The 13,162-nt window shown below is 41.8% G+C and overlaps 1 protein-coding gene across 1 annotated transcript in view; it reads left to right on the forward strand.

The window, feature by feature from the left end:
* The window catches only part of LOC106906222 (receptor-type tyrosine-protein phosphatase N2-like), a 184,641-nt gene that overhangs the window by 41,118 nt on the left and 130,361 nt on the right, over nucleotides 1-13,162 (forward strand). Inside the window, exons 11-12 of the mRNA XM_088014782.1 lie at nucleotides 1,523-1,899; nucleotides 6,182-6,268. Coding sequence (XP_087870908.1) covers nucleotides 1,523-1,899; nucleotides 6,182-6,268 — 464 coding nt within the window. The remainder of the gene's footprint in view (nucleotides 1-1,522; nucleotides 1,900-6,181; nucleotides 6,269-13,162) is intronic.

The following is a 13,162-nucleotide window of genomic DNA, read 5'->3' on the forward strand; positions in this document are numbered from 1 at the left end:
TCTAATTTTGTACATCTTGTCTAAATTCCTGCATGTCAGACGGTGTCGAGCTCTGCATGGATTTTGTCATTATTGAGGTTTTTAGTGTTGCTTATTGTCAAATAAAAACATTTGAATCTGATTTGACAAGTTTTACCTACAAGTGCTGACAGGAGGAGTCATGCTGTGGGAACATGAAGTGTTGTAGCAGTTTGAGTTCAACCCAGACAGTCTGCTTCTTCCTACCCATCCTCAGCACATTCTGAGCTCGTCAGATTGGATTTCAAATTGCTTAAAGACGGAACAAAAGTGGATTTTGGTCCCAGTGTTTCCGCTGTTGTGACATTCAGCTCCTGACAAGACGAATAATTAGCCTGAAGTTGGGACCTGCAGAATAATGGCGCATTGTAACGGCGTTCAGTACCGACGCTGACAGGTTGGCTTTTAATTTGATTCCAGCAATTATCTCATCACACCTGTAGCTGCAGACTGCCAACACGTTAACATCAACAGAGGAACGCCCAGCTGTTAAACAGCCTCAACCACAGAGCCAACGATGTGTCACGGAAAAACACAAAAGAATAAAACGAGTGTTTGGAGTTTAGGGACCAGATACGTCTGGAGTTTAAAAGGTTTTTAAGTGCTTTCAGGAAGAACCGTTAATTTTTTTTAAATCAGTGTCTGGTCAGGATTCAGACCTATAACTGGAACTGATAGCATAGCAATCAATCAAATACGGAACTTTATCACAATATAGTTCTATACAGTATTTTCTACTTCTATAAATATTTACAGTTGGGTTTTAGGTCCAGATCTGTTTTTAGTCGACATTATTTGTCATATTTGTATAGAAATCAGTGTTGATCAAATGTAGTTTCTGTTTTTTTCACTCTTAGAATTTAAACTGACCTTATCAGACGTTCTTCTGATTTTTTTATTATCTTTCAAGGATTTGAACTTAAGAATCAGTTTTATGAATTTCTGTTTTTTCTTTTAAGCAACTTCACTTAGTAGCTGATGAATCAAAGTTGTTTCTGCACCATAAAGTGCACAACTGTTTTTTTTACGCTCAAGGTTGGCTGCAGACTGTCACGAAGAAATGTTTATTTTTCTTTATTTCTTTTGCTGAATTTATAAAATAATTCAGCCATAGATGAGATGGTTTGATAGAATTTCAGAATTTATACTGATAGCTCATAATTTTTTTTTTAAAGTTATGGATGACTTAATGTTAATACAAAATAGTAATAATATGGTTTATATTCAAATTAGCAGATTTATTTAGAAACAATTCAGTTTGTAAATTCTACAACTGAGAATCACAGAGGAAGACTTTTGCATTGTTTTAAGGACAAAGGACTTAAAACTGCCAAATTATTCTGAATTTGGCAGTTTTTTTGTAAAAAACCTAACTATAAGAAAAACCCACCAATTATTAAGAATCGGCTTCGTGACGCCACTGGATTGTACAAAGAGAAATTTTCAAGTTTCAGTTGCATGACTTTACTCACCCAATAGAAATGTCCCTGTATCTTCCCTGCAGGCTCAGAGCAGCAGCCTCTTCAACAAACTCCTGGCCTACCTGGACAAGGCCTCTCTTTCCGATCCTTCATCAGTCAGAAGCCGCTACGACGTCGCGGCGGCTGCGGCCCCCAGGGGCCGACAGGTGGGCCTGGAGAACGTCCGAAGTCACACCAGCGAGGCGGGAGTGGCGGTGCAGAAGAAGGACACCACCCAGTCGGTGGAGGAGGTATCGGAGGTGGCGGGCTGGATCAAGGAGGTGGTGCCTCCGCCCGCCGCGCTCGTCTACGAGGAGCCGCACAAAAAGACGATGCACGCGCCGGAGCTGCAGCTGGACGTCAAAACCGACAGGAAGAATCCGGACGACGACGTTTTCGGCTACGTCATCACAGACACGGAGTGAGTAATGAGTTACCCAGCCAAATATCAGAGATGATGAGCGTCTTCTTTCAAAGAGACTTTGTTCTGTTTATTGTGAAGTGCTAAGAATCGAAATTACAGATGCTGAGTTGAAGATAATTTTCAGTGTGACATTTTCTTTTCACTTCATCTCTATGGTGTCAAGATTGTTTATAATCTGTGGTTTGGAAAAAGTGTTTGAAGTTCGCTTTCTTATCTGTTTTAATCTTTTGAACATGAGAACATGCTGCATACATGTGAGTGAGTTGCATTGATTACTGAATGGCTGAAGTTTTAGACTGAAGGTTTGTTGAAATCCTTGGTCTCGTGTTTCTGCAGCTGCAGCCCTCAAGGTCTTGGTGGCTTTCGTCTTTCCATCTTTTCATCTTATTACCTTCATTCAACGCCATTAAGCAGAAAATCCATAAATGTTGTGTTGGAGGTCACAGCCACAGATTCACACTGCAAACACAATGAGCAGGACCTTCTTCCTTCACCCTGCTCCATCTTATAAATCTGATCATTGTGTCAGAGGTTCAGTGTTTACTCTAATCTCACTCCATTCGGTTCCACCTAGAATTCCCAGTTTTGCTCTAAAGCTGAGTAAATCTTTGTGTTGCGTAAAAAGAAACAACATGCAGATGTCCTTATGGGTTCACATTTGACATGCAGAGGTGCAGCAACTTCACTCTGGACTTTCTTCCTCTTCGTGGTCAAAGTGATTATTTTCTTTACTGTATGTTGGATGTAGAAATTGGAACCTCCAAGTATATCTGAAGAAAATAAATATATACTCTGGTGCCTTCATATGTACATAAAAATCCCTGTTAGACTCATGCTCAGTCATTTCATTTTTCTAAGTGAAGTTTTGATGTTTAATACTTAAAATATTATTGATATTTTATATCTACAACTACAAGAAGACACAGAAAAGCTGTTTTTCCTTCTAGTTAGCAGAAGGTCCAGTTTCTTCTCCAGGGCAGATGGCAACATCTTTGCACATTTCTCTCTCCAATCCTTCCTTATTCACTTCTGCATCTCTTGGCCTTTGTGGGTAGAATGACTGAAATTCAGATGTTAACATGAACAAAAGTCCTTTACATTTCACTACAGAGAAAATGTAGAGGTTAATGTATGTGAAGCATATAACTGAATGATTTCCAGTAGGGCTGCATGATTTTACAGTGACAATAATACTGCAGAATCAGTATTGGAGACAATATGGTCCTGCTCTCGTCTGTGCTTCCTCTACTGTGACCTTTAGCATTTTGGGCAAAGTCATTTGTGTCCAGTTTGAGCATCTTAACCCATGAGAGCCGATACAATTGGTTAAATATTACATTAGCATATAAAATGTAAGTTCAAAACATCTGGAATATATTAGTGATATTAGCGATATGAATTGTGCCGCTCTATTTATTCTAATCCTTGCAATGACAAAAGTATGACTGCAAACCAGTTTGACCACAGACTGCTACTGGGAGACCAATCCTAAACTCTCCATTCGCCAGGAAAATCTGTCAAGCTGTATCTAGAATAATGCAGTGATTTGACAACTACTGAATTAGATCTGCTGCTATGGATCAGACACTGATACCGATCCAGAATCAGGGCCGATACAGATACTAACATCAAATTTGTGTTCTTGTACCTAAAATGGAGAACACCTTCATTTTAGAAAGCATGCATTGAAATTGATCAAAGCTCCTAAGTCAGAGGGGAACCCCCCGTGGTGTGAGTGTGGTTTCTCAGACGGATCACGACACGGCCCACGGCGTGGCGTGGAGCTGACGTCTCTGTAGCAGCCATCAGCTCTCTGCGTCTGCAGGCAGCAGCAGTGATCACCGGTGTCAGCTCAGAGGCTGCTGCTCTGCACGACGCCACGCTGACTCATAGCATGTGGGCTGGCGGAGCTGCTGTCGGCTTTCCAGGCTCAGGGAAGAGAAATCGAACAAAATCAGGTTTTCTGTCAGCAGTGAGTCTGACACAATCCACCATATTCTGTGAACTGGTGTACTTAGGCGTACAGCTGCTTTTTCCACTCTTAGTTTATTTTCATTGCAATTTTTGGACAATAAATTCATCCTTAAATGTTTTTGATATTAGTATCAGAGGGGTCAGAGCATGAGATCATTTTGCTCTTAAATGAGGAAGAAAACCTTCAACAGCAGCTCTGTAAATCACCAGATGGTGCGATGAAAAACACAACTTCTCAAAATTTACAGCAAGTCTCTGACCTGTTTGCAAAAAGATGATGCAGCTGGACGTTTCTACAGGTTCTTTCTGGGTTTTGAATTCAGCCGAACCGGGATGGGGGGGTGGAGGTGGGGTCAGGTGAGGTCATGGCACATAGGAAGCAATCAGTTTAGAGCTGGATATGGATCTTTAATCAGGTCTCCCATCACCACGACACAAACACACACAAAACAAACTCTGCTTGTTCCGCCGGCCTTGTGACTTTTGATGACTTGAGCCTTATTGTGTAAGATTGTTTCCACTTTGTGAGATGTCAGTGGGTTTACACTGTAGTGAAATGCTACAAGTTTTCTTCAGATTTGGAGCATTTCATGTAAAGATGCACCAACCTGAATATCTGGACATTATCTTAATATTGAATGTTGGTAGGTAACATTTCAACACCGTGAAAAAACAATCACACAGCTGACATGTTTCCTTCAACACCACCTGAAACACAAACAACAAGGTGAAAATGTCAGTTAATATCTGCCAGGTTTTACTTATTAAGTGTTTGTGTTTAAGTTGTTCTCTCTCTTTAAAAAACAAAATGGTAAATGTTCAACCCCAGCAGCTAAACTGAATTGAACTTATAATAGCAGAACAATGAATAATATTATAGATACCTCTTTTCATTTAAAGCTTAGTTTTGTGACAAACCTTTAAATGGACCATTGTAGACCATTAAAAAATGTAAAGAAATTTTAAGATTAATCTCAGAAATTTTCTAGAACAAAAACCTGAACATTTGTTTCAAAAGTCAAACATTTTCAAATTTTGAACTTAGAAATGTTTTTTCTAGAAAATTTCTTGAAGCACAAATTTTCTGAGATTTTCCAGCACATTTTTGACTTTTCAAGCTAAAAAACTTTTTTTTCTACCCCTTTATCTTGGTTTATTTTTTATTTACATTGTCTCTGATATACTGCTTTATGTTTCTAATGTAAGACTTGGGGTAATATTCAGATTTTTAATCCAGAATTATCTTTCATAAATTGCCATCTATTGCAGCATTAAACTGGGAATGCATGATGAAATAACTAAAAACTTGACATTTCTAGCACAAGTGTCACACATATTTTTAAGCTTTTTAGTTTTATTAATGTTTTTTGTACTTAAGTTAAACCTCAAAGGACATTTGATCAGATTTGGCTCATAGAAATGAGATTCTGTTCGTGAACCAAAACAATAGCAGCAGTTGGTGTTCAGTGGAAGTTCAATGATGCGAAAATGTTCAGCTTCAAATCTGAAATGCAACCTCATGTTATCAGGATGCAGTTTTTACCAGACGGTGCCTAATAACACAAGGTGAGGGAGCAAGTCATTTACTCATCATTCTGCTTTCATTAAGAGAAGTACAACCAAAGTTTAGGGCCTAAAACTTGTTTTAAAGTTGCAGTAATAAATGTCATTGGGCAAAAATGTCCACCAAAAATATAACTCGTAGAAAGGCCAATCAAATTGCATGATGAAGGTTTTTATTTTCCATATAGATGAGGTCAGACCTTCAGCCGTCGACTCGCTCTGTGCACCTGCAGGTCGCGCTGCATTCTTACTTTCGTTGCAGTCAGATCTGCTTCATTTGTGTTTGGGTCCTGACTGTGTCATCTGTTGTCAGAACAAACTGAAAGGAGATGGACATAAAATGAAGAGGTGATAAGAAGCTTTCTGCCTTTGACCCTCCTCACCTCCTCTGTATTCACCACAGCACTCCCACTTCCCCACCTTGCACCTTTTCTGACCTCCTTTCATGCAAAAGTCAAATCTGTCAGCAACTTCCATCACTGAATCTGACTTAGTAGCGATGTTAGATGTTTTTTTGCTCATGTCTCCATTTATTAGTTCTTCTATTTTCCTCCATTTTCACCTGCAAGTGGAATAATGAAAATAGATCAGGTTCAACATTCTTTTGGTATATTCCTTTTATAATTGTAAAAACATTACTGCTGCGATGTGCCAATAAAAATATTGATGACTGTTACTTCTTTGTGGAAAGAAGAAACAGTTTTTGTTTGTTCTCTGACGTCCATGTTTCCGTCCCCTGCAGTCGGCTGCAGACAGACGAAGGCCTTCACCTGATGGAGATCTTGGCTCATCGGTCAAACATCCAGATGACGGACTTCGCTGAGCTCTTGTATGTATCTTGTTCTAAACTCATCATTCAGCAGTTAAACACAGCTGTTTCCATCCTTCTTACTGGTTTTACTGGTGATTGGTCATATAACAATACTGCTTTTACACAAACTGCCACAAGTCTTGGCACTAAATTATTTTCTTCTAAGCTGAACTGATTATGCTTGTTAGTTTAAATTCATACATAATTTTCCAAATTAAATTATGTAGAAAAAATGTTTTTTTTTTTTTTTATATATAGAAAAAAAAGTCAGGTCAGTTTCTGAAATAAGGTGAGTTTTAAATGGACAGTTTGTTTCAGTTTGTTCTGACAACGGAAATTATAAATGTAATTTACTTATGCTAGAGCAGCAATAAGGATGACTAAATATTTTCCTTCTGATTGACTTTGTGTTTGGAAAATGAGATTAAATCTGCAGGCAGATTTAATTTGGTTATCTTGTAAACTTTATTTTTGAAACCAGATCCCATAAATGTTTGTTTTCTTTGCCCTCCCTGTTTTCTGTTTCCATGTCTGCGTGCGAGCTGCATGCTTTTCCAATCAGTCACATCGTGGCTCCAGCTCTCTCAAACACCAAACATGGCGCTGATGATCGGTGCTGTTCTGTCTTTTGCCTTACTCTGTGGCAGTGTTACAGCGCCACCCCCTGGCCCGGCGTAGTGTTAGGAAAGCACGATTTCAGTGCTTTCCTAACACTGAAATCGTTGCGCCACCACTGCAACGATTTCAGTGGTGGCGCATCCTGGCATGTGGACGACATTTTTTCCTAAATGTTTCCAATGTTTGGTTGGGGCTTTAGATTATAACCAACCGTGGAAGTGGAAACGAAGAAATCCTCTTTGAAATTCAACCCCAATTAAGACACTTTATGCATTTATTTAGCATTAGCTTAATATTCTGTCAAAATAACTGCCACCCTATGAAGAATTACTACTTTTGTTGTTAATTGATTAAACGATTTAATCAGATTAGTCACACTCAGATTAATCACTGTGCTTCACTTTGTAAGCTTGAAATGTAAAAATTGCTCATTTTTCATAAAATGTTTTAACTCAAACCAAACAAATCAGTTTTTCAGGTTTGTGTATCCAGGAAGGTTTAAAAGATGTGACTTTTTCAAAGGTAATACATGTAGATGTACATGTTGGCTATAAACTGCTTGTGCTTTGGTGGAAGGAAAACTTTTCAAAGTCAAACCGCTCTGACTCTCCTCGCTCGTCTTTTCGTTCACATTTGCGACTCTGCGTTGCTGACCGCAGTGCAAGACGGTGTACCCTCCACAGGAGAGAGGCTTTTTCTGTGATTAATCTGCATTATGTAACATTGACGCGTTAAGCTTTTCAGATTAATCACGTTTTAACATTAACAGCCTGATTAGTTTTTAACATTTTTCAGCCCATTCTGTGGAAGTTTTAAGTGCTTTTGGCTCCAGCTGGTTGATGCCTTTTGCCAGATCAACTCGAAATAATGGGGCGCAAAAGATCAAAAACATAAAAAAAACATCTACAATGATGGTTACGTACTCTACGTTTTGAGGAACATCATTTACATGACATATTTCTACTGTCTTTGCCTGGTTTTAGAGATTTTGCTTCACACGTTTAACAAGCAAACTCCTCCTGATCAGCTTAGTCGATAGTTTCCAGTGAACCGTTTAATATAGATGACCTCTGAAGGCAACAAAAGTTTCATTGACCACAATCACATTTTATTTGTAAATAAAGCCTTAACCTTCTTAAAGCTCACCATGCACACACACACACACACACACACACACACACAAACACACACACACACACACACACACACACACACTAGCAGTGAATGTTAGTGCCGTCTGTTTCTTATGGGAAACTAAAAATACGAGCCTCTGAAATGCTTCTAATGTCCTCTTTGCCCTGAAATGTAACGGTCCCCGTGGGCATGAAGCCTTCCCAGCTGTCAGACTGCCAAAGCAGTTAAATAGAAATGAGAATTGCATCAAGAGAAAACCTTCAATTCAGCAGCCATTTAAAATTACAACCAACTGTGTGCACAGACTAAAAAAAGCCCAGCATGGAAGCAGAGGTCTGGATGACTCATGGCGTCCATACTGCGCTTTGCTTTCCTGACCGTCTACCTGCAGGCCTGAGTGGGCGGCCCTCTTCCCAGAGGGGAGCATCACACAGTAACACTTTTCAAATGTTCCCCCTGTAAGAGATGAGTGGTGCCAGCTCCAGCATCCCCCCCACACCCAGCATGTCAGATCACAGAGGGCAAACTGGTGGGATCAAAGCAGAGAGGCACCAGGCTTTAAAACCTGAAGTGAAGAAAGCAAGGCGCAAACCAAGTGGACTTATTTTCCTTTCAACATTCCCCCCCTGCGCTGTTGGGATGAGGACATGCTTGTCCATGCCGACGAGTCAAGCCACTATCATTTATTAATGATACCAAACTCTGTCTGAACCCACTTTGGTCTTTTCTCACTCACTGTACTCCTGTGGTTTTGTTATCATTCCCTCAGCGATCCGTTCCTTTTTTCACCTTTTCCCCCCGTTAGATGAGCTACAGCAGAACAAATGCTTTGCAGGTTGTTTCAAGTTTAACACTGAATTTTATGTTTTGAGTTGAGATGTTTTCACTCTGGGATGATCGCTTATCTTTCGCATTTTGAAGAATGCGATTGAAAAATTAAGTTTTTGTCATATTTACACTTCTGAGAAAAACACAGACAGGTTTCTATACAGCTCAAGAAAAAGTAAATGTGTATTACAGAATTGCTCCCTTACTACTAGATTACTAGGGTTGGACTGATTGCCAATTACTGACCTTTAAAAAGCCTGACCTGCCGATTCCGGTTTTGGCCAGTGCCAATTTTTATGTCTAGCATGTTGCTAAATATAGCAAGAAAGTCGCTGAGCTGGTAACAGTGACTGTTGTTAACTGCAAACGTGCAGACGTGACCTGGCGGGCCGGTCATGTCTCAGACGTGACCTGGCGGGCCGGTCATGTCTCAGACGTGACCTGGCGGGCCGGTCATGTCTCAGACGTGACCTGGCGGGCCGGTCATGTCTCAGACGTGACCTGGCGGGCCGGTCATGTCTCAGACGTGACCTGGCGGGCCGGTCATGTCTCAGACGTGGCCTGGTGGTGGGCCGGTCATGTCTCAGACGTGGCCTGGTGGTGGGCCGGTCATGTCTCAGACGTGGCCTGGTGGTGGGCCGGTCATGTCTCAGACGTGACCTGGCGGGCCGGTCATGTCTCAGACGTGACCTGGCGGGCCGGTCATGTCTCAGACGTGGCCTGGCGGGCCGGTCATGTCTCAGACGTGGCCTGGCGGGCCGGTCATGTCTCAGACGTGACCTGGCGGGCCGGTCATGTCTCAGACGTGACCTGGCGGGCCGGTCATGTCTCAGACGTGGCCTGGCGGGCCGGTCATGTCTCAGACGTGACCTGGCGGGCCGGTCATGTCTCAGACGTGACCTGGCGGGCCGGTCATGTCTCAGACGTGACCTGGTGGGCCGGTCATGTCTCAGACGTGGCCTGGTGGTGGGCCGGTCATGTCTCAGACGTGGCCTGGTGGTGGGCCGGTCATGTCTCAGACGTGACCTGGTGGGCCGGTCATGTCTCAGACGTGACCTGGCGGGCCGGTCATGTCTCAGACGTGACCTGGCGGGCCGGTCATGTCTCAGACGTGACCTGGTGGGCCGGTCATGTCTCAGACGTGGCCTGGTGGTGGGCCGGTCATGTCTCAGACGTGACCTGGCGGGCCGGTCATGTCTCAGACGTGACCTGGCGGGCCGGTCATGTCTCAGACGTGGCCTGGCGGGCCGGTCATGTCTCAGACGTGGCCTGGCGGGCCGGTCATGTCTCAGACGTGACCTGGTGGGCCGGTCATGTCTCAGACGTGACCTGGTGGGCCGGTCATGTCTCAGACGTGACCTGGTGGGCCGGTCATGTCTCAGACGTGACCTGGTGGGCCGGTTTCTCCCATCAGAGAGTTAAACCTCTGACCGGAGAGCAGCAGAGGACAGTTGCTCATTTTTAGACCTTTGCAGAGGTTGATAAGATTAGTGGATAAGATCGGCTTCACGTGTAACTATCAGCCGATTCCACACTGATTAATCGACTGGCCGTTAAATTGGAGCACCCCTCTCCCTTACAGCATGTGTTTTACATACAGCCATTTTGTAGCCCAATCGAGTTTTTATGTTATGTCTCTTTAAGAAGCTTCTACTCTTCGACATTCCTTCTCCAGTAAGTCACAGCAATGCTTCTCCAGGACGTTCTTAGGAGCGTAGTAGTTTGTGTAAGTTCCACCAGGTGTTTGCGAATTGCTGCTGCCACTAGTCTAGAGGAGCTGACTTTGATTCACCTCCGAATGGTTGCCATGGGAGATTTAAGGAGATTTCAAATATGTATGAAAGAATCAAAGCAACACCCCAGGTATGTTTTGGATGAGGAATGACGGTGTAACATGATGCAAAGCTGAAAAAAAGTTTATTTTTCATAACATTAACTGATTCTAATCTAAATGCACCAGGTTTTTCCAAGTTGTGACCGAGGCAGTTTTGGAGAAAAGTAAACTCAAACAAAAGAAGAGCTGAATGTTTTCCAGCCCCTAAAACTTTATTAAATAAACAGGATGCATATTAAAGGATCTGTCCGCTGCATGCCTGGAGTTTTCACAGTTTCTGGGACTTGCTAATTGTTTGAAGCGTTCACGTCTCAGCACCAAAATTGTATGCTTGCTCTTACTTGTTAGCTTTATTTTGAAACGAAAGAATGACAGTATGATGTATACTCTCTACTTTAATTGAACCGTTTCGGAGCACAATGCAAAGCTGACATCATGATTCTAGGGAGGAACAATAAACGTGGCGTCTGCAAACCCATCCAGTTGAACCGTGCTTAAAAATAAAAATAAAAATGAACTCGTTGCCTGCTTTTGTCATCTCTTTTTATATAAAGCTTTATAATTTTGCACACATTTTTTTTTTACTTTCAGGCAATTATGAAGATTTGATTATGGTGATCTGAGTTGAATAAATCATTTGAATGTCTCTTATCTTGTCAGCACAGCTTGTCTGCTGTCAGCTGGGTTTTGTCCTCTTAAAGGTGTTTCTCTGCTGCAGTCGATCGCTGCAATATTTTTGATTTAATAATTCTTTCTTGGGTTTTGAGTAAACCAAAGCTTTGGGAAGCTGCCTTGAACTCGGAGCTGTAGTGAGACAGAAGTGCATGTTCGTGTGTGCAGGCAGGTAGGGGATTGGGTGGCTGGTATAGCGCGATTTACACACACACACAGCTTCGCCCCCACACTACACACTCTTTCCACCCCCGCTGTTGTTCACCCAGCACCTTGCCGCGTCGCTCGGCTGCTGTATTGAGTCCCTGGGTGGGCCGCACTGTTCTGCTGTTCTAATGCACCTTTTGTCTTTGCTCCGCTATCCCAGGAATGAAAAGAGGGAGCCACACACGGGGAGGAGGCTGATGGATTTGAGGTAGAGAAAGCGAGAGTAATGGCAGGGAGATATAGATGCAGAAAGAAAGGTGGTAAGCCGGGGGTCTCCTTTTGTTGCGAGCGCAGTAAAAGCCCAGCAGGGGGAGCCGCCTTGACAATTTGTCAGAGGCGCCACACGTATTTTTCAAGGCTGCCTGGCTCCTCGCCGCTGTGGCAACAGCAGTCACCTTCAGGAGAGTGATTAAGCCCAGAGACAAAAGTCTCGGGCTGACGCTGATTTACCTCGGCTACCTGTGGCTTCTACCGCCCAGCTTTTCAACAAATCTTCTTTACCTGCTATACCTCTCAGTCGCAACATATGGACTTTTTTCTGATTTTGTGACGCTATAACCACAAATTTAATTCCCTTTTATTGGGATTTTATGCTTTCACAAAGAGTTCATAACTGTTGAGCAAGAAGGAAAATATCCATGTTATTTTTTTACAACATCTAACATATCTAGATACATTAATCAAGTGCTGTGTCTATAAAAACCGTCCGCTTTACTCTGCAGACACTAAATAGAGTCAAATTCATCCGAATGCCTTCTGAAGTTACAGGTATATGTAACTGAATCTCAGCATAAATGCATCTGTTTGCTTTGTTCTGGAACATTAGAGAACAAACAGCCTCATGGAAATGAAGGAAGCCACATCAGAGAAGTTTAAAATTGTGCTGCGTTATTAATTTTTTTAATTTTTTAAAAAGTTCTTCTGGACAATAAATTGTCCCAGTAAATATTGTGATAAGCTATTTTGCTCTTTTGAGATCACTTTCAGCTGTTATTGATAATGGCATAATGATGCATGTTTTACCCCTCCAAGGCCAAAAAACTTCAATTTTGTAAAGAGCAGTTAACCCTGGATATATACAACATAAAGCACTGCTATAAACAGTAAATTAAAAACACACATTAGAAACAGTCGGTTAAAATAAATGATGATGTCTCTGAACAAAATTGCTCTTCAAAAAGTCTTAGTCATCATAACAGAAATCATAACACGACTGATTAGGTATAAAACAACATGTTGGTCTATGAAACAATGCAATAAAATACATTGAAGTCTGTTGGTGCAATGTGATAGATTATGTAAATGTAAATACTTCTGCTGGGCACATACTCCTTAAATATGTAAAAATATGCTGGGCAAAATATCTAATATTCAGTTAAAACCTCTTTTTATGTTGGACAAATTACTCCTTTAATATTTATTTTTCAAGATTGAAGCAGCTTGAGTGAGAGTGCTGCATAAAATGTAAAAAGACATTGCAGAACACGACTCTTTTCTTCCCTTTCCACTTCATTTTTCAAGCTAACCTGCTTCTATTTACCAGGCAGCAACCCTGCAGGCAGCCCAACCCTCAGCCTCGCTCAGAATCAGCAGATTAGCATAGAACAGCAACAAAAGTG

The sequence above is a fragment of the Poecilia mexicana genome, unplaced genomic scaffold (genome assembly GCF_051168715.1).
Source record: "Poecilia mexicana isolate PSO_F unplaced genomic scaffold, ASM5116871v1 scaffold_17, whole genome shotgun sequence".
Classification (NCBI taxonomy): Eukaryota; Metazoa; Chordata; class Actinopteri; order Cyprinodontiformes; family Poeciliidae; genus Poecilia; species Poecilia mexicana.